Consider the following 21,907-nt stretch of genomic DNA (forward strand, 5'->3'; position numbering starts at 1 on the left):
CTAGCGCTGAGCATACGGGGCGAATAGCTGTTTGACGTGCTTGTTGACGACTGGTATTTTTTGTTGTTTGTTTGTTTGCGTGTCAAATAATACCAATATTGAGGAAAGTACGCACACGAAAATGACCCTGTTAGGTTATAAATACGGTTATTATAGCAAAGTGCGTCAGCGCATGGAAGAGGTCCGTGGCGAGAGAAAACGCTGGGCTGAAATTGATGTAGGCTCCTGTAGCTGGCAGTGTTGTTTTCTAGTTTCCCCGCAGGTAGGAATCACTACGAAGGGTGCCAATTTCAAGTCAGCTGGACCGTTGACGTTTTACGTCGCCTGCTTCCGTTCTCGCTCTCCATCATCAACCTCCTCCAACTCACACGACTTTCGGCTTGGCTACAAGCAGGCAAGCACACACTACGTGTGTGTTTGCATATTGGTTGATTTGTAATCCGCTTATTTTGTCACTGATTCGAGACCAAGTTCAGCGACGATATCCTCAATGAAAAGATGCTGTACAAAATTCGTGGCCTCTCTTCTTTCCTTTCTAACTATATAAGGCACGACTATGAGCGAAATGTTGCCTTTGACGCACTGTTTACAATGCCCCGGAAAATCAGCCAGGCTATGGGAATGCCTTACTTTTCTAGTGAATGTTGAGGCTCTAGCGTGGCAGGTGAGAGAAGAAAAACTATCTTCCTGAACCACTGACGACGAGCGAGTATTTATTACGCCATTGTATGCGGTACAACCCCAGAGCCACCCGAGCCACCGATGAGCGCATGTCACATCCTTATCACACGAACGACATCGTCGGAAAGGTAAGCTCGTCCTGTAATCATTTGTGCGTTATCTTGATGCCAACCAACACGAAAAATTGTGCACAGAAGGAGACGTGTTTTCTTGTGGACGCACTCGGTGCCTTAAAAATCCGTTTCTTTGTTGCGCCCTCAACGTCGGCTCCCTCGCACGGAGTCATGCTGAGTCAACTTGAGAGCCTGAGTTCGTTATGAGTTAAATTATATGGTGCGTAAATCGGCTATCTGATCAGCTGTTGCACTCGGACTGACGAGACCCGCCAGATTGAGGAGCCTGAATAAGACAGCACCTCAGTGACTGAGTAGTTGAGTTGCTCAGGCGGAGTTAGCGTTCGTGAACCTGGCTGCGGTGGGGTTACTCTGAGTCACGCGTCGTTCCTTCATTTTAAGCTTTTAGCCCTCGCGCACCCAAGCCAGTTTTCAAAAACGAAATTATGATTGCCGTGCGGCAAGTTTTCTCGACATCGGTTCGAATTTAGAAGCTGTTCAAGTAAACGTTTTGCTGTATTCGGGGACCTTAAAATCTCAAATTTCTGTTAAAATGTCTGTTTTCGTGAAGCCGACGAAGACATCTCTTAACGAGAATGTCGATCCCCGCCGTTGTAGACGAGGAATACCTCAGGAGGCTAACTAATACAGAACATCATTTGCAGCCACATAGCACCGACCAGGATGCAGGATGTCTATACTGCGTAATGAAGAAATAAATCATGACATATTGCTCGTACGAGTTTAATCTTATTATCACTCTCTCTTAGTCACACATACTTGCTAATAAAAGAGCGCATAACAGCAGCTGCACTGAATAGATTTCTAGATATAAAAGATGAGTTGTAGCGTATCAGTTGGCGAATACGAGGGTCCACAATCTGCCCATGCCACCGCCACTTTAGTTCGAGCCGGTGCGACTGCGGTAGTTTGCACTTAGGAGTCAAGTGGGTAAGGCTGCGCATTGTGGAAACATTTGTGCTCGTTAACTTGCGCGATGATTGGCGCCGCCAAAAAACAGAAGCTTTGGAGGCTGTGTCGCTACATTGGTCACCTGAAACCAACGTTAAAAAACAGAAATATTTGCAACTAGATGAGGCACGTGTATGCTGCAGCAAAAAGCCGGAGACTACTCCAGATCCTAATAGAATGCCACGGAATTCACGCAGTGCGACCCGTATATGAAGTACAGCTTCCAGAAGCGCTTGCATTTAAAATGGATGGAAGCATAAACCATTCAGCAGTCGATATAAGCAAGATACATTTAGAGTGTTGCTAGGAAAAAAAGCAGGGAAGAGATTGATACGACGTGATCCTTTACACGCAGAGGTAGCGGTACAAGGTACGTAGAGAAGTGTTGAGGAAGAGAAAATAGATTAAAGACATGCATAAAAAATTGCTAGTATGAAACGCATGCATAGCCTGGCTGAGTAACTCAAGCAGGCTCGGTGGCGATTTGTCATCGCCCAGTTTCAAAAAGGATGCCAATAAATCATCACCATCATCGTCATCTTCATTAGGTGAGTCTGCGAATCGGGGCGAGGCTGGTTTGCTGTTGATGAGAGCGTGAGAATCAAGGTTGTCTGCTTTTTTTAATCACGTCGTTGATAACAGAGGGAGGATAACGCTGGCGCAGTAAGTCGTTACGGAGTTCGCAGTTCGATGCTAAGCCCTATATATTTATTGCATATAAGCTTGAAAAGAAAAGCGTGGCTGTAGGGGATTGCCGTTTCGCAATGTTTTACATGGCTAAGAATTCGCGCTTGTCAATTGGTTTTCTGTCAACTGACGAGGCAAGCATGTTGTTGTGCACACCTACACTAACATCAAGAAAGGTGATTGCGGAAGCCGAAGCTGCATGGGAGAATGAGATGGTGGACAGGGCTGCATAGAACCAGGAGGTTAAGTTCAATGACTCTTCCTCGCCGTGGGACCAGATTAGTGATACGTCGACTACGAAAACTTCTTTTATGTAATCCCTGGTATTCGGAATTACAATGGTGCCTCTTCTGTCCGCGGGATTTATAGCTATATGTGCCCTGCCACTGAAGTTTCATAACGGTTTGTCTTCTTCTGTAGTGAGGTTCCTATGGGAGGCATATAGATCTATACATGTGTGTTTGTGTTTGTGTGTGTTTTCTCTTTATGGTGCTAATAAGAAAATGAATGGGTTATTAGATATTGTGGTGACGAGGCACGAGTGTCACTTGGAAAGAAAGACGGTCAAGGAACTGCATTCACATTTTGATTGAACGGCCCCGCTAAGCGGATTCTCGCTTTCCTCCCACAGACCGGGAAATGATGTAACGCTGTTCAAGGGTGACTTTTTCCTGGTTGTGTCGTCGGTCGTGTCAACACTAAACATTCCGTTACTCAAGGTTGGACACGACAAAGTACATTATGAACGCATCTCGCGCAAGATGTTCGGCCCCTCTTATGCTTCCTCTGAATGACGCGTTCATTCCTCCACGTTTCTCGAAGGCCAGCGTTCAGTACACAAGTGCCAGTGTCAATCAGGGCCGGACGAGCGCCACAGTCAACTGTTCCAAAAGGCTCTCACTACTAATGCTCTCGATCAGTTGAGGTGAGGATATCTTGCGATACTATCTTGCTCGCTACGGTATCTATGGTATTGACCGGCCTAGTGCAAGGTCCCGGCGGCTGAATTCTGATTGGTGCAGTATGCAAAGATGGTAAGGTCACAAGCATTGTATGTATGCAAAAAACTCCGGGAACTCTAATTATTCCGCACCGCTCCACTACGGTGCCCCCCTGAGCCTACATTGAAATTCGGAGACGTTAAGCTCTACCCTTGCACAACTTCAATTACTTTGCAATTATTCGTTCAGTGTGCTCTCTGAGTAGTCACCGGTCGAAAATGACCAGTTAAGTATAGCTTTTAGCAAATTCCTCTCGTTGAAATGCCTTGAAAGCTTCCTTTGAGTACCTGCAATGTTTTTGGTGCGAAATGCATCTTAGGAAGTTCTGGTTCACGTTAGTGAAAAAAAAAATATTTATTCTGCCGTACAAATTTAGGCTACCTAGCTTTTCTCGTGGATTCCATGTTACGATAGTATAGCGCTGCTGCATAATATATAGCTATACTGATGGGATATAGTTCCTGAAATTGGTTAATAAGCCAGGACTTGTCAGATATTGTAGGGCAAAAGACAACGTGTTCATACCAAATGACCCGTAACTTGTATAACAATGTTACGCAAGTATACAAATGGGATTTCAGAATTTACGTTTATCGAACGAAGCGTTTATGTGCGTAACGTAAAGGAATTGCTGATGTGATTGAGGCTACTAAAATTCAGACCTAATATTGAACATTGATGAAAGTAGTATAAACAGTTGTGGACTTCGTAATTCTGTGCGCGATACTGAAATACCAAGAGTTGTATAAAAGAGGGTGTTTTTTTTTTTTCGAATCACCTCTGCCAAACAGCACAGTTCAGGTCTTTGAGCTGGGTTCCTCAGAGACGCATACATTACTTATTCGCGGAGTAAATTACGTAATGAACTAAATAATAACATGCCACTTATCAAACTTTAACTGATTACTTTAACGCATCTATTGCAATTTACGAAGTACAGCCTATGAAGTTACAAGGCGTATTAAAATTAAATTAGGGCAAAGGTCTCAATATATGCCCTGCCAAACCTACAGTAAACATGCACATTTTTCCCGATTATTTGCATTACAGTACAAAAATAACCGTAGTGACAATAAACTTCGTCGCACATTTTCAGAACGCAATTCTAAAAGCTTGTCTCGTCCTGCGAAGTTCTTTTAAGATAATGTCCTATGTAGGCTCCCCGAACAGTGTCCGTAATAGCACTATACCTGACGTAAAGCAAACAGTGAAACACTTAGTGAGAGAATTTTAATTCATTATATTGCATAATACATTTCAATTCCTTGTGCAACCAATATCCGCCTCTGAGTAATCCAGCTCACGGGCGAGAATTGCGACAGCTTCCACCATGCAGTATTATTGCGTAAGCGTTACATGCCCCATTACGCGAAAAGCCCACGTCATTGTCGGCAACGTGACCGAGCGATGGTACCGAAAATAACTGACGGTGCAAGGAATAAGCACGTTAGAAATGTTCGTATTTGTATCAAATATCTCAGGGAAGTTCCCGTAACAAATCTAAATTATAGGCTTTGAAAAGAGAATGCGGTAAATTTCGGCCTGGGTGGGCTTCGAACCTGCGCCTCCGGGGTGCGACACGAACGCGCTTCCCCATCGCCACGCCAGCTCCACGGTTCCGGTGGCCAAAAGGTGTGCCTCGCGCGCGCGTCATTGGCCACGTGACGGCGCATTCAACGGAGAGGAGGCGGCGCCATGTCATGAGGGTATAAAATGAGTGTGCCCATCACATTCCGAGGTCTGCAAGCGGTATAATGCTTTCGCATTCCCACACGTGAGCAGTATTAGGTGCCTCTGTCGAATTTTTTTTAAAGGTATGTATGCGCTAGAAAAGCTGTTAAATAATATATCTAGCTGTACATGTATACCTATTTGGGTGTGCTAAGTATTCTGTGGCCCTATACCGTAAAATATTCCCATATGTTATTATTCTAATCTCCTGACGTCAAATTCGCGTAACCACCGACGCAAGCATCGGGCGTGACCCGCAGGGTTTTCTGCACAGATCAATGAAACGCTCTCCTCCTTTATAGGAGGTCACTTTTGTTTGCTTTAAAGACGAATAAGATTGCCCTACACTGAGTGGCTTGTCTTATCTAATTCGCTGACAATAGGCCTGGAGCACGCTCAACTGGAAAGGGATTCTATGGGGCCGAGCTAGTGCACTGAAAATCGATAACCGCATGAAGAGGGTGGTGCCGGTGTCTCAGATTTGTCCGCGTTGCCATACTTCGCTTGATGTGGCTGGTCGAAAATCGCGGCGGCATGCAACGGAAAGTTAAGAATGCCGCTAAACCGGATCCTCATCAGAGAATAGTTGCCAGAGCGAGGTCACAAACGTGCGGAAAGTACTGGATAAAGTTACACGGCCATGCAAAAAGCTTTATTGTACGCAAATAAACCCATGCTCTCCGGCAGGTGCGAGTAGCCATTGCCCAAGCGATCGGCAGCAGCCATCTTTGATTCCATTTAGAACGGGGCAACCTGCGGCTATTCAGAAGAAAATTCAGTTTTGTTCGGCATATTAATCCATCTTTAACGCGTACATCTCATTTTCACGCGGTGAGTTATCGCGGTTTTGTGACGTCGCGTGACAATCAAATGTATTGGCTGAAGCCCCAAAAGATTTGACCAATAGCCGAGGGCTAATGGCGAAGAGGCGTCAAATCAGAAATAACTATTTTTCTTTTGTTCCGTCCAACCATGCATAATAAGTGTGTACTCGTCATACCATATGGGTAGCTATCGCGGTTTTTGTGACGTCGCTTGACAGACCGGCGAGTGGGGGGGGCTAAAAAGTTTGTGACCAATAGCGGAAGGCTGATTGCAGAATTGGAATAGAAAAGTTTGGAATAGCTTCACGTGATATCGCCTGTGGCTTAGCACTGATACTTACGCCAACTGTAAGTGTTTACGCGAGGTGATTTCCAGCACAAGGATCCTAACACAATGCCTGTGGTACCTGATCACGTAGACGAGTTTTGAACTCATTTATATAAGTGCGTCTTAGGCTGAGTAACATTTTATAAAAAACCTTGTAGGCGAAACCTCTTATTCTTTGCTAACTGTCTGCAGCTGCTGCGGGTGTCTTGCCTAATAGGTCGGACACAGGAGAGCTATTATATAACGAATAAGCCTACATGTATCCCCACCTTGCTGGTGGACCGCCTTGGTCCACTACAAACTTACTCAGTGAAATAAAGAAGCGACACCTGAATATGGCCACTACAATAAATATGCGCCTTCAACTTTAAAAAACTAATGTTTATTATTAAAGCAAACCTGCATTTCCCGATGTTTGGCGCGCCTGTTCTGTCGGCTTCTTCTTGACGAGTCATGAGATCAGGTATTTCAGTAGGGCAATTACCGACAATAGTTAACCGTGCTGGTCCTGGAGACGGCTACATGAAAAGTGGGCCGATTCAGGACGTCGTGTAATTCGCAGTATAGCATGGATCACGTGAGTGGGGTGGTGGAGGTTTTAGCCTCTAGCTGGTTTTCCTGGCGCGGGCACTTAATGGCAAAGCTGTAAAACGCGTTGCAAAGGTGAGGAGTTTTACAGCATTTATTTGCAGCTTCTCGCAACTTCCGGAATGTGTAATTGATGCGTATAACTTTTTTTTATTTCTCACTGAATATCGCGACTCGTTTTCAGGTGCTCACTTACATCTGGAAAACTCAGCTATCACAGGACCCTCATACAACGTAACATGCGTGCTTGAGTGCAGTGTTTGCAAAAAATTAAAAAAGAAATAGAAACATCCATTGCCAACTTTTCCTCCAAAAATCGGCAGTTATGCCCACTAGCGAAGCACAGTTTTCTTTTATTCTGGTACACCTCTCTTTCTGTCTTTGCAGGAAACAACAGTAACATCGTAGACTGGAGCAGTTTCATCCAACGGGTGTTAGTAGACGCAACGAGGTCTGCGAAAGGGCATGGTTTATTAGGGACAAGAAACGCCGAAACCAGGACTCAACGGCCGCTGCAAGCTTGAGCGGCCCATCCAGTAACGAAACTAAGGCATCGACGGCGTGCGCTCAAGCCAGTGCCTCACCGCCGCCAACGCGCCGTGGTCACGAGCAGAGCGAGGACCACATCCGCACCCAGGAAGTGCAACCACAGCACGATGATATCTCGAGTTCGAACAATAGCCCCGAGCTCTGTGTCAACACTCACCACGACAACGCTGGACTTGCGGATAAAGGATTCCCCGAATGTCGTCTTCGCATGGATCCGAATATTCCTCGGTCACGCTTATCTGTTCGGGATGGGAGCGTTCGGCGTGCTTATCCTGCCGGTGCTCGTGTTAAGCCAACGTGCGCGCGAAATGTTCTTCGCCTTCGTCTACATGCTGATTCAGCGCCTGTGGTACAACGACTACGGCTCTGTGCGGCGCGCCGTGATGACCGGACTCGACGACCTCGAGTCCCACGACAGCGGTCTCCGAGAACGCCACGTCGTTCGTGTCCTCGAAGTGGGTGCCGCTTACGGACCGAACCTGCCCTACGTGCGTCGCAGCGTAGAGTACTGGAGGTTGGAGCCAAACGTGAGCTTCGACGAAGGTTTTCAACAAAACCTGGATGCTAACAAAAAGGTAAACGCAATCTTCCGGCTCTTCTTTTCGTGGTTTGCGTACAGAACTTCTAGAATAACGTAAAAGGAGATGCATTCGCTTATCTGGACCGGCATCCCATTAAGTGTACAAGAAAAGCGGTTCAGGGCGTCAGCACATAAGTCCTGAACCAGTTGGAGTGTTTCTCGAGTAATAATTACGAGAGCCTATTTAGGCACACTGTCACATTATTCAAACGGGCCGTTTTCGTACAAAGGCGCCCCTTGCGCTGCTCACACGAACCGCGACAAGCCACCATGTTTAGTTTGCCGTGGAAAACGACGCCACCTGCGACAGTCAGCACGACACTGCATGGCGTTTGGCTAGTGCAGCCGCCACCTTGCCCGCTGCGGATTGTATTACGACCGTGTTACCAGTGGTGGTTAAAACGTGCTGTGTCCCGTTGAGCCACCAGTGGGGCTACGGCGACGAGAGCGGGAAGAAAAGCGACAGACATTTGAAGAATTTCACTGACGATTACGATACTCTCTAATGCGAAACTTGTAGGCTGCTCCATACGTGTTTTCATTTCGCGTGTCAATAATTCGTATTATTATTATATAGGTAAACGGCCTATATTAGGAAGAGAACGATGTGAGCAGCGCGCTTTGTTTCCGTACAGACAACCCGTGCTACTATCGTAGCCATCGTCACCGCGCAGCCCGTATTGCGCAGCACAACGCTTTTCTTCTCACTTTCGTTCCACCAACGACGAAAGCGGCCCTTCGTCGCGTGGAAATCGCGCCAGCAGTGTCAGCGGCGACGTCACCCAAGGGAGAGTCACATCGTGCCTTGCTTCTAGCCGCTCGTCATCGCCCCTTGGAGGAGCAGTCATACATGTCACATACGCTGGTACCGCGGTCTGACCCTAGCAGCTGAAGGCGCGGAAAAGCTTAACCCTTCCAACCTCGTGCCCTCCTCCGAAGCGCCACCTTTTCTATCTGTGGCGGTTGTGGGAGAGGACAGTCGCCTGCCGCACCGTCTCTCGCGCCGCTGCAGACAACGCGTCTAATGAATTGGCTGATATGTAGAACTACCCGTACTACCTCACTGCCCCTGCAGATCTGCTAGTTAAAGGCTTTGTTCTCTACGGAATTACGAATCCGCAGAAACGCGACCTAACTATGCTCAAAGCAAAAAAATATGCGCCTTGAAGGGCATCATTTATATAACTAGGTCAATTCTCGATTAGCGATGGCACGTGTGATGGAATGTTTGTGCAAATTCGTTGCGATATGAAATGGAGGCGAATCTTCAGCGTTATCGCTGGCATCGGCCTCGCCGTGACGTTCCTTATGAAGTTTAAATACGATAAGGTCACGTCTCGCGCTGCATTCTGCGGGTACGAGGGAAGACGTGTGGTGGTTAGCAAAGATGGATGGTGGCTTTACGCATGCCGTCCACTAGCGTGCCCAATTTTGTAGGGACCGTACAATTTGAGAGTGTCCGAATCCGTTTCTATTCCAATCTCCTGGCGTTAAACTTACGCACCCAACGACGCAAGCATCGGGTATTGCCTTGCAGCGTTGTTTCAATAGCCCAATCAAACGCTCTCCTCGTTAGTAGGGGGTCAGTTTTGCTTGCTTTCAAAACGAATAGCATAGCCTACCTTGACAGGTTTTTCTTATATAATTGGCTGACAAGAGACGAGGCGTACGCATAAGTGGAGAGAGTTTCAGGAGGGACGACCTAGCGTATTGAGCCTAAATAAACGGATGGGGAGGGTGGTGTCGGCGTCTGCGATTGGCCTTCTTCCCCTTGCTTAACTTGCGGTTGCAGGTCGAAAAGCACGGCGGTAAGCATCAGCATGGGCCGTATAACGTAAAACTATTCCATTTTGTTTTTATTCCAATCTACTGACGTCAAATATGCGTAACCGGCGACGCAAGCATCGTACGGTCACCCGCAGGGTTGTCTGAACAAACCAATCAAATGCTCCCCTCGTTCATAGGAGGTAACCTTCGTTTGTTTGAAAAACGAATAACATTCCCTGCACTGAGTGGCTTGTTTTATCTAATTGGCTCACAAGAGGCGATGAGCTTGCTCAAGTGGAGAGGGATTCAATGGGGCCGAGGCACTGCACTGAATATCGATAACAGGATGAAAATGATGGTGCCGGAATCTGCGATTGGTCCGCTTCCTCTTACTTAGCTTGCGGTGGCTCGTCGACAATCGCGGCGGCATGCAACGGAAGCTTAATAATGACGCTAAAACGGATCCTCAGCAAAGAGGAGTTGGCAAAACGAGGTCGTAAACGTACCGAAAGTTCTCGAAATCATTACACGGCCACGAAAAAAAGTTTTATTACATGCAAATAAACCCATGCTCGCCGGCAGGGGCGAGAAGCCAGTGCCGGAGCGATCGGCGGCAGCCATCTGTTATTCGTTGTGGAACGGGGCAACCTGCGGCTATTCAGAAGAAAATTCAGTTTTCTTCGGCATAATAATGCATCTTTAACGCATACACGTCACTGTGACGCAGCGAGTTTTTGCGGTTTTGTTACGTCGAGTGACAGGCAGGTGAAGCGTGTCCAGCCCGAAAACTCTTGACGAATAGCCGAGGGATAATGACGAAAAGGCGTCGAATCAGAAATAACTATTTTTTTTTGCTCGGTCAAATTATGCATAATCAGCGTGTACACGTCATATCAGATGAGGAGCTATCGCGGTTTTTAAAAAGTTTCTGACTAATTGCGGTGGGGTGATTGCCGAATTAGAATAGAAAGGTTTCGAATAGTTTTACGTTATAGCGCCCCTGATTAGAAATGCCGGTGAAAAGGATCCTCACCGAAGGAGAGTTCGCAGAGCGATTTCGTGAACGTTTCGAATAGGCTCGACCGCGTTACACCACCATGGATTTTTTTTTTTGTGAATTTACGCAAGCAAATACATTCTCCCCGGCAGATTTGAGGAGTCGGGGTCCGAGTAATCCGTGGGCAGACGTCCTCTATTCCTTTCTGAACGGAGCAGTGTCCAGCATTCCGAAAAAAAAAAAACTTCAGTTGTGTTCGGTACATTAACGAATCTTTATTGCATACACGCCACCTTCAAGTGCTATGTTTCGTGGTTTTGTGACGTCGCTTCACATTGGCGAAGTAGGCCCAGCTCGCAATCTTTTGACCATTACAAGAGGGTTATGTCAAAGAAGGCATAGCCCAAAAAATAATTTTTTTGTTTTCTTTGGTCTCTTCATGCATAATCAATGTGCACAGGTGAGATCAGATGGGGAGTTCTGACGGTTTTCGTGACGTCACATGACAGGCAGGCAAAAGGTGGGGTCGCTAAAAAGTGTTGGAGCAATCGGGGAGGTTTGATTGCACAAATGAAACAGAAGCGGTTTGGAATACCACGTAATCAAGCGTGCGCAAAGGAGGAGCATATCATGAGTTCAGCACGTGGTAACGTGAACAAGCGCACGCTAGAGAAGCAGATGAACGCCCGCCTCATCTTCGAGACAGGACGTATCGGCGCATGGCTGTCCAGCAAACTGAGCGCATATACAGCCTCCACGCGTTATCCTGGCAGTAATCAGCAGCGAATGCAAAGGTTGGGCTAGCGCAGGTGTCGATTACTTCATGTGGGCTGTCTTTCCGCGCGCCTAGTGCTACAATTCTCGTTATCTTAAGTTTCGGAGATTCGTTAAAGCGAAACAGCACGAAGCACTTGCTCGCCGAAGTCGGCGCTCTTCATGACGCTAACATCGTGACAGCAAGTGCTCGCCATCGTTGAGGGAAATATGTTCATGTTCACATGGGAACCTGTGACAATACTCTTCTGAGTTTAATTCGTAACTGAATGTTTACTACGTTTTATACGCTCGATAAAGCTACGACCCTTGCGTCGTGTAATTACCTAATACTTTGTTATTGTTGTCAATGCTTCATCTTTCAGTTGAAACTGCAACATCTTTTTTTTTCTTTTCATTTTGGCGCGGGAGCTCAACCAGTCCAGTACTGGAAACATAGAAGACTTGTATGCTTTTAATTACATGGAGGAGGTGAACAGCACTCAACTACAGCGCAGTTTGTGATAAATGCTTCACAAAGGTTTGGTTATTCGACATTTCTCTCTTTTTTTTTCGCCTGCATTTTCTATTGTTATGAAATAATCGCCCCGTGTTTCTTGCGTGCATTAGGACAAGGCTTGAAATTAAAACTGACTCTTATGTGTATTGTGTACAATACTGTTACGCGAATAAAGGATTAAGACTGGAGGCAATTTACAAAATATACTTACAAACGGTAACTGCAGCGCTGGTAAGTTCAGCCGGCAGCTCGAGAGCCAGAGAGCATTCGTCGTCCTCGTCGGGGCGCCCACGTGCATCGGCCACAAGAAACACGCAATATGCATGTATCATAAACCCCGGCGGCGGAAGCACCGTCCCGGTGCGTCTAAATATCGGTGATAACAGGAGATTAATATGGTTTGAGGCGTGCGACATGCACAACGTCAGTGAAACTCGGGGCAGATGCGGCACTGGTACTGACTGGGGCAATTTCTTAGGTAACTGCAGTCACGGCCCGCAGCCCGCGATATAGACCTGTGTACCGAGACAGGAGTTTTTCTGACAGGCCAACGTGATGAGTCGGGGACCACAGGAGTACCAGAGATCCAGGCGAAAAGTGGACGTCTCTGTGTTGGCGATCGTACAAGCGACGTTGCTTGTTTTGAGAGGTCAGAGGGCAAGTGCGGGCAATTTCGCGCGCTTGGGCTGCCCTGGTGATTGCGTCAAGTGCATACTCGCTGGTCTCTGCTGCGACGAATGGAAGGAATGTGTCCAGTGGCAATGGGGGTTCTCGGCCTAACAGCAGAAAGAACGGCGAATAACCGGCAGTGTCGTGACGCGAAGAACTATATGCAAAAGTTACATAAGGTAGGGCAAGGTTCCACCCAGTCAGTGTGGGCGGATGAGACATTCCTTGCAAGCATGTCTGTTAGGGTGCGATTCAGACGCTCAGTGAGACCATTAGTCTGTGGATGGTGAAAGGTAGTCAGCTTGTGCTTGGTGGAGCAGAACTGCAGGATGTCGGCTATGACTTGAGAAAGAAATATCCAACCACCGTCTGTGAGCAGTTGGTGTGGAGCACGATGCTGCAGAATCACGTCGCGTAAAAGAAAATCGGCGACATCTGTGGCGCAGCTTGTTGGAAGCGCTCTGGGATGGCGTAGCGCGCGGTGTAATCTGTCGCCACAGCGACCCACTTGTTGACAGACGTCGATAGCAGGGAAAAGGCCAAGTAAATCCAACCTAACGCGAAAGAACGGCTCCGCAGGAATGTCGAGTGGTTGAAGGCACCCGGCAGGGAGTGTCGATGGTGTTTTTCGGCGCTGGCATTTTTCGCACGCCGCAACGTATTTCCATACGGATCGGGCAAGGCCTGGCCAAAAGAAGCGTAGGCGGATCCGGTTCTAGGTGCGGGAGACGCCAAGGTTACGTGCCGTCGGTAAATCGTGAAGTTCTTGGAGAACAGCTGGCCGGAGGTGCTTAGGAATGACGAGGCGTAGGGCAGGACCGTCGGGGCGTACATTGTGGCAGTATAATACGCCATCCCGGAGAACAAACAGGTGAAGGGACGAATCAGAAGGCGAAGATTCCAAGCCATCAATGATGGCGCGCAAAGTGGCATAACGGCGTTGCTCGTCGGCAACGTGTAGCAGGTGAGAAACGGAAAAACGCAAGCGCCGGTATCGGGGTCAGGGTCGCCGGGTAGTTCGTCCACTGGATAGCGTGATAAACAGTCTGCGTCTTGATGTAATCGGCCCGACTTGTACACTACTGTACAGGAATATTCTTGCAGCCGCAGAGCCCAGCGACCAAGCCGGCCGGTAGGATTTCCAAAGAGGTCGACGAGATTTTCCTTGAAAGCATCCCAGCTAGAGATCTCGTCCTCGTGTGTCCGGAACCAGACATGAGTTCCGCCCGAGTAGAATAGGACATTGGCTAATAATGGTAGTGTCCCAGTGGTTGTTTTGGCTAACACCCTCATACAGGTTGAGCCAGTCCTCAACGTCGACATTATCTTGGCCGGAGAATATGCCAAGATCGCGGGGATTGGTAACGGTAACGTACGTTGTTGTCGGGGTCGCAGGAGTAGAAGGAGACGAGGCGTCACCAGGAGCCATGGCGGAAAGCAGGACAGTGCGGCCGCTGCGGAGCTCTGTGGCGGGGACGGGGAACGGCACCCTCCACCAAAATGTTACGCGAACAAAGGATTAAGACTGGAGACTTTTTACAAAGTATATTTACAAAAGGTAACTGGAGCGCTGGCTAGTTCAGCCGACAGCTCGAGAGCCAGAGAGTGCTCGTAGTCTTCGTCGGGGCACCCACGTGCATCGGCAACAGCACGCAATATGCATGTATTAATATTTATGCCATTTTTTTATCAGACATCATGTGACATGATCGCCTCCTGCCTCTGTTCGGTATACTGTGACGGTGTTTTTTCGACATCTTCCCTTCCGTGTCACGGCTCACACTGCGCCGTGAGGGAAATTGCAGTTACAGTTCATGCTAACCGTTAAGAAACGGAACCTGACAAATGCCGCTTCCTAAATGCGCAGTAGGTTTGATCAAGACACTTTAGTAATTTTCAATTTTATGCACAGTATCGCCACTCTCGGCCCTAGATAAAGTGGACAATTTACTACTGAATCCAGTGAGGATGGTGAGGATCCAAAGCGGTAGCATTAGAGATATCAAAACGGATCCGTTACAACCTGATTCGTTCGTATTGTACCCGAGTTTCTAAAGCAATTGGCCGATGCTGTATGCTGTGTGCTCAAAGACGCACTTGGGCTGATCCTAATAGATATGCATATGTTTCCGCCGTCTACCACACCTACCTAAGTATTATAATGATGCAGATTTAAACGAATCTAAAAGCAGTAAACAACTTCGCGCGTTACGTACAGCATTTTCTATAAAATGTCAATATACATTTCTTGCCAGGTCGAATTGGTGCGTACTATTCGCGGACACGGCGAAGACATGAACATGCTGCCGGACGGCCACTTCGATGCCGTGGTGATCACGTACGTGCTGTGCACGGCCATCGATGGCAAGAAAATCATCAGCGAATGCAGGCGTGTGCTGAGAAAGGTAAGAAGTGCAGCTTTACGCTTACCAGTCATCATAAGACAATATACTAGGCTTAGTAGAAGAAAGTCTCAGAAATTCTTTATAACGATAGCCATTTAACATAAATAAAGCAGTATCCCAAACCGGGTGTGACGATCCTAAAGGTAACATCACCAGTTTTAGCTGAGAGCAAGCAGCAAAGCAGCTTGGAATGCGCGCGAAGCAGGCTGCTGCCGATTTCTTGTTTATTTACTTTTTCTGCTGGTCTCACTAGATCTTCTCTTCGTCTTCATTGATTCATTGTTCAACTTACGCGGATTTCAATTTCAGCGTGCCTGGGGTGATATAAAATAATGTTCCCGATGGCACTTGTTTCGACCTTCGTGGTGGGACCCCTATAGTGTATGGTTTGCAACATTTGTTGCCTTCTGGTTCTTTTGACGACCACAGAGGGCCCTGCAAAAGGGCAGTTAGAATTATGCAGTAGTTTTCTGGCGTTACTCATGATGCTTGGTTATATTTTTGCATCTTTGTTTAATACCGAGCGTCGAGTTCATTTCCATATTACTTCTATACTTCATATGCTGTTCCGTTGTTTAAGGCACTTCCCGAATAAACATTACGTCGCTGCTGCCCACTTTTCAAACACGTTAGAGCTATGGGCTTGTGCCGTGTACGTCAAAGTATAGATTGCCACCCAAGGTAGATTTGTATGAGTCATTGTGGGGCACAACAGGGACTTCTAATGCACATTTCCATCCTCCAAGAAAGCGAGGCTACAAGTCTAGGTATTTCTTCATATCCCTATCTAATGGCACTCAAGTCACTATAGAGATCAAGCCTTGTATCCGTTTCTACTATGTGGGACCCGCACCAAACACATCTCCTCCACGAACTTGAATTCATTTGAAAGCGTGCTTCAAGGTTCATTAAATATTTGTACTCGTATGACATCAGTGTTTCTCCCTAGAAGGACAGTCCAGCTTGTATCAGCCTGTCGCCAGTATCTGCTTCTACTCGAAACTTTTACAGCGTTAACTTATTTCAGCTCATCCTCAGTTAAGCGCTGTCAGCGCAGTCCACATGAAAACCTACACTCTTAAACAGACTTACACTCTTTGGGTCGTATCTTGGCACACAGCAATAATCATATCTCTCTTGCTCGCGTTTCCTTTCTTTAACGCTGCGAGCCCGGTACTTTCCAGTCACGAACAGCATGCGCGTCATAAGCATGACAGCATTCTCGACTGGGAAGTAGCGAGCGCCGAGTTCTCAAGAAAGGAAGCGCAAGCAACGCAGATGACGAGAATCGTTGTGGGACAAATATACATACACCCCAAAGGATGCAACCGTTTTAAGAATGTTGTTTAAGAGTGTAGGTACACTCTTAAGCAAAATTATATCCTTTGGGTCGTATCTTGCTACACAACAACAATCGTCATCTTTCTTGCCCGCATTTCCTTTCTTTAACGCTGTGAGCACGGTGCTTCAAAGTAAAGAACGGCATGCGCGTTATCAGCATGACAGAGCATTCTGTTGCGTACTCCAGGGTAGCGTATCGTAGTGCTGCCGAGTAGTAGCGCCGCCTGCTTATCGAAGCTCGACCGACGTTACTTATTGGGTAGCGTGGCGTTGTCGGCGGGCTGCAGGCATCCGGTAGACCATGGCGACCAAGCAAGGGCGAGACGATTTCTAGTGCGAAACTTGCACGGTTTATTCAAAGGTTGATGAAAATGAAGAGAAGAGAATGAAGTGATCAAAAGTACATTTCGGAGCCCCTTAAATAGGCTCTCTACAATCGTGGGAGGGATCTTGCTTCCGTCGACGTCATGTGACCGGCTCCTCTGGTTATACCGAGTCTGCTGCAAGGAGGAGGTCATCCCGCCTCCTGGAATTGTAGATGCCTGTCCGTCTCTTCTGCGCGTTGCGGGTTCGTGGAAGTTCTCCTGTAGTTTGTTCGAGGAGACGGTCTCTCTAATCTTGCACACACACAAAAGAGGCCCGTTCACTGCGGGGCCTCAGCCAGACCGGCAGACACCCGAAATGGTCATGGCGAATTAGGAAGTCATGCTTCATTTCGACGAGGCCTGGCGGAAGAAGGTCGGGCGAGAGAAAGTTTTCTGTGCGCGTGGGGAGCGACGCCAACCATCGCAGAAGTCACGCCGCATTTCAACGAAGATGGTCAGATGAAATTCCTTTCTGCACGTGGTGCCAGACGCCAAACCTAAGAATTCTCAACAGGAAAGTAGCGAGCGCAGCGTTTTCAAGAAAGGAAACTCAAGCAAAGCAGATGACGATTATCGCTGTGTGGCAAATAAATATACACCCCAAATGGTGTACATTTGTCTAAGAGTGCACTCTTAAAAAATTACACCCTTTGGGGCTTATCTTGTCCCACAACAGTAATCATCATATCTTTTGTCCACGTTTCGTTTCTTTAACGCTGCGAGCCCCGTAGGGCGCTAAGACGAAATTGGAAATTTTGTATTTGATTTAAACAAATATGAAAATGCGATAATGACGGAGATTAAATGTCAATAAAAACGCCCATATAATACACTTTTTGTCATATTCTGGAGTCATATATGATGAAAATTGTGCCTAAATGTGAACTAAAAGCGAAATCTTTGTATGTTCTTTATGTTAATAAGGAACTCATACAACAGTTAAACAATTATGGTCTAGTTTAAATCTCGAAGACAAAGAAGTAAAATTATTAAAAAAAAGGCAAAGTATTGTATTTATGCGACTGGTAAATGGTCAATCTGGTACACTTTTGTACCTGGCCTGTGTATGACTAAAAATGGCTCCTGTGTATGTCGATGGCAAACCTAAACACTAAGAAAAAGGAACACGAACACGCAAGGACCTGTCCGGAGGGTGCGATAGATACCGGCTACCTCGTGTGCTCGTGAAGGAAGCACTTGCTCTAATTCAAACCATAGTACCTTGTTCGTAAGTAGCGAGAACGGATAACGACTGCTATCGTAAAGAAGTGCCTCAAGGAGTTCTATAATTTTACCAAATAGGTTTACTTTCAAGTCCTAGTAAAAGATCACCCAATTAGAAAAATCACGAAGACTCAGCCGTCATGCTACTCCGAATAATTTGTCTTTCATGGTATTTAAAACTACAATCAAATGCTTTCAGTTTCGCTATATTAAAGTCAATAACTAAAATATTATTTGAAGAAAATTAGTCACCGAACAACTTGCGAGCTCCCCGGGCAAAACAGGAACTTGGACCACAATTTCCAAAAGAGAATACGCGGTTCTTGTATTCAACACTACGACAACGTCTGTTTTAAAGGGAAGCTGAAGAGCATGTCGAATTCTATAAGACGCTCACATACGGATGCGGGAACCTTATAAACCATGAAGGTAAAATTTTGGGGGGGATTTTTCACTTAGGAGCGACGCAATCGTCGGTTAAAATTGCGCTGTAGCTCCGCCCCCCGTCGAGCGCCGCGCGCTGCTGCTGACGCTGACGATGCGAGCGGAGACCGGAAACGGCGGCGTAGTGACGTCAACACTGGTGTCCCGCTCCTTCGGAGCCTCCGCGACCGTGCCTGACCGGGCTTATTTCTGCGTGCGTGCCGTCCTAATCTGCTTCGCTCGACCCTACATTCCTTTATTTGTGTGTATATAGGAGTGGTAGTTGACGTGCGCAGCATCAGTTGAACTTGTAGGCCGATCATGCCGGCGTTCTGTGCAGCCTACGCTTGCACGTACACCAGCGGCCGCGACGATGTTCCGATGTTCAATTAGTTCCTGCAAGACAAGCAGCTTTCAGCTAAGTGGGAGGCTGCTGTGAAGGGAAACAACTTCAAGCGCTCAAGAACAAGTGTTGTGCTCTAACCACTTCCGTGATCATTACTACCGTAGTTTATCAATAATGCGTGCTTTGGGTTCTCCTAAAAAAAATAGTTAGCGCGCTGAACGGAAGGTGCATGTTTATCGTCCACCCTTGACGCAGGTTTCATCGCCAAGCGCCGCGAATTTTATATTCGCACGTGTGTTGTGAAACAGCCTGCATGCAGCTACCATAACGCAGTGCAAGCGTAAAGTTTGCTTGTGTTGGAAAGCCTGCTCACGCAAAGACGCTGCACTCCCCCTTCTCTCGCACACATAAGAAACCGACCATATCACGTAGCCGACGGAATTTGTCGGTTACGAGTAGCGTGCGGATTGCGCGCTGAGGAAGGTTCTATACTACACGTGCTACAACAGCCGGTAAACTTTTCCCGCGTTTAAACCGTCTGTGTAGATTGCCGACAGCTTTGGGGCAGCGCACAAATGCTGAAGATCGCATCGCCGCTTACGTTCTTCGAGGAGGCATGCAGGAACATAACACTACAGTTGTTTGCCCGGAAACGTACTCACTGGAACGCTGAATGCAGCTTAGCAAAAGACATACTCGCCAAAGAAAATTTCCAACAGAAGGAGATGCTAACACTTCGCCGTCGTTCGCGTGGAAAGCAGTGCTTGCCGCAGCATTTTTTGTTTCTTGGAGAGGCCGGCTCTTCGCAATCGGCTTGTACATGTAGTATGTACAAGTATGTACGTACGTGTAGTATGTACAAGTATAAACCCCTTACAAGTGATCTTGCACGCGACAGCGACAGCGCTACAAGCGAGGCGATGGCTGTCGCGTTCACTCGTCGTCTGCAAGCCGAACTGCACGCGAGCGACGGCTTTGAGCGATGACTTCCCAGAATGAGGGCAGCAATATACGTGCCGAAACTAGCGTGACGCATGCTTTATCAATTTAAGTTGATATATTTTACTGAAGAAGGAGCATAAAATATTTCTGAAGGTCTTGCACTAGGTTCTTATTCTTGCACGTGTAAAATTCGATATTTTGCTCGTTCCGTGCGAGAAACGGCAGTATTTGAGTTATGTACATCCAGTTTCGGCTTCGCACAATTGACTAGTCGCTCATAGCATTTCCGGGCGACGAGCGACGAGTTCTAGATTTCTAGAAACGAGCGATCGAGCGACAACACCAAGCGATTTGTTTAAGCGACGGCGGCCCGGTTTGTCGCTCGAAGCCGTCGCCCGTCACCGTCGGGCGCAAAATCGCTTTCGTAGAGTTTGGACTTAACGCCGAACTCCTCAGGGAAACGCAAGCTCTCGAAAATTTCCATGACCGTCTCAGCAAAACACCACCAAACTACTTTGCACCGTGCTTCGTGTGTAGCGGCAGCAGTCAGTCCGGACGAACACCATTGTTGACGTCACGAGGTGCCCGACCAATCACAGGCGGAAACGAGGCGCGCGAGCTGGGCGTGTCTGCTGCTGCACTTTTCGTCGAAATAAAATATGTTTGCGCTTTCTTTCACTCAATTTCGATGCGATATCCGAATTCAGAGGGTTGAAAACCACGGCGTACTGCTCTTCACTTTTTCTGGAAAACCTTCCAGCTTCCCTTTAAGGGCTGTGGAAAGGGCAAGGAGGAATCACCTGCAGCGATAAATCCTGGCAGCGAAGGTTTACAAAAGATTTAAAATTAAATGCTGAACTGCTCGTAAGAAAACGCCGCTCAGGAACGTTTCCACAACCAATTCATTTGCTTAACGTTGACATTGTCCCCTGGTTTTTACTTTATTTTTGCACCTGAGATGCATTCCAAAAAGCCCGATGTTTTTAAAAGAAATACTTACTACAATGTTACCGATGCCTTTGTGTTCCTTTTAATTGTTCGAATCGCCGATGTAATATACAGATAATATTGAACTACCACAAACTAGCCATGCACTAAGCCTCAAAAAGTAGAGCCATCTCAAATGTAAGGTCTGTAATTGGTATCAAAAGGATAGGGCGATCATTCAGGGGAGATGCGGAAATAAACATAAAAAAATGTACCTCGTCATGCCAGATGAGCTGACGAATGCCCAGTCCCACTACAAATAGCATGTACCGATATCCAACGTGTCCTAATGTGACGAAGTGAAATGAAAATAAGTGAAACATCTAATTGTCAAGTCTACTAACAATGATAGAGAGAGTACTTCTAAACGAGGTAACCCATAATATCTTTATAGTATGAGTGCGTGAATAGATAAGTGATTCTGCGTTCTAAGGGCTTCCTTTACCATTTGATGAAGTCTTGGCCAAGCTGCCTTAAATACTGTGCCAGTGCTGTTTCCCAAAAGCTCACCCATCGATACTGTTCACTCGCAGGGAGGTCGCCTTCTCTTCGCCGAACACGTTGGCCACAAAAAAGGCACGTTCTCTAGGTTTATGCAGGACCTGCTGGCACCACTCGCCCAGTATATGACCGGCGGCTGCTACATGAACAGAGACAGTGGTCGCATTTTCAAGGAGGCCGGCTTCGAGACGATCCAACTGGAGGAAGTCGATCTGTACCTGCCTTTTGAGTACAGCTTCCACGTCTACGGCGTGGCGATTGCCTAAATACCCGCCTGAATGGACAGTGTATTCACAAAAAGATGACTTTAGATATTGATGATAGGTTACGCTATGAGCGCATCCTTCTCGTCGAGACGCGAATAAATTTTCAGCACTTTGCAATATATAAAACGCCTTTAGATATTTGTCTGTGATTTCTACATGGGCTAACTGAAAGACAGTTCACAGATCGGGCTATAGATGATGCACTTTGGCCTTACAATTTTCTCGACTACCATCTGGTATAATAGACAAGCTAATTTGGTGGTAGAGAATACCGATGAAATAATAGTAAACAGCGTATGGACATATGCCTCTTCACATTCTGTACTGCCAAAAAGACAAATCTTATT

General features: G+C 47.0%; 1 protein-coding gene across 2 annotated transcripts; it reads left to right on the forward strand.

Moving 5' to 3' along the window:
• The first annotated feature begins 609 nt into the window (after positions 1-609).
• LOC126522311 (thiol S-methyltransferase TMT1B-like) lies at positions 610-21,701 on the forward strand. Of its 2 annotated transcripts, none has more exons than XM_050171040.3 (4): positions 610-809; positions 7,313-8,049; positions 15,016-15,165; positions 21,327-21,701. In XM_050171040.3, exons 2-4 carry the CDS (start codon positions 7,582-7,584, stop codon positions 21,558-21,560), a joined length of 852 nt encoding a protein of 283 aa, XP_050026997.1. In that variant the 5' UTR covers positions 610-809; positions 7,313-7,581; the 3' UTR covers positions 21,561-21,701. The 2 variants fall into 2 exon arrangements, with proteins under 2 accessions (XP_050026997.1, XP_054922316.1); XM_055066341.2 differs by lacking the exon at positions 610-809 and adding an exon at positions 3,269-3,378.
• The last annotated feature ends 206 nt before the right edge of the window (positions 21,702-21,907 follow it).

This window comes from Dermacentor andersoni, chromosome 6 (assembly GCF_023375885.2).
Source record: "Dermacentor andersoni chromosome 6, qqDerAnde1_hic_scaffold, whole genome shotgun sequence".
In the NCBI taxonomy this organism is placed as follows: Eukaryota; Metazoa; Arthropoda; class Arachnida; order Ixodida; family Ixodidae; genus Dermacentor; species Dermacentor andersoni.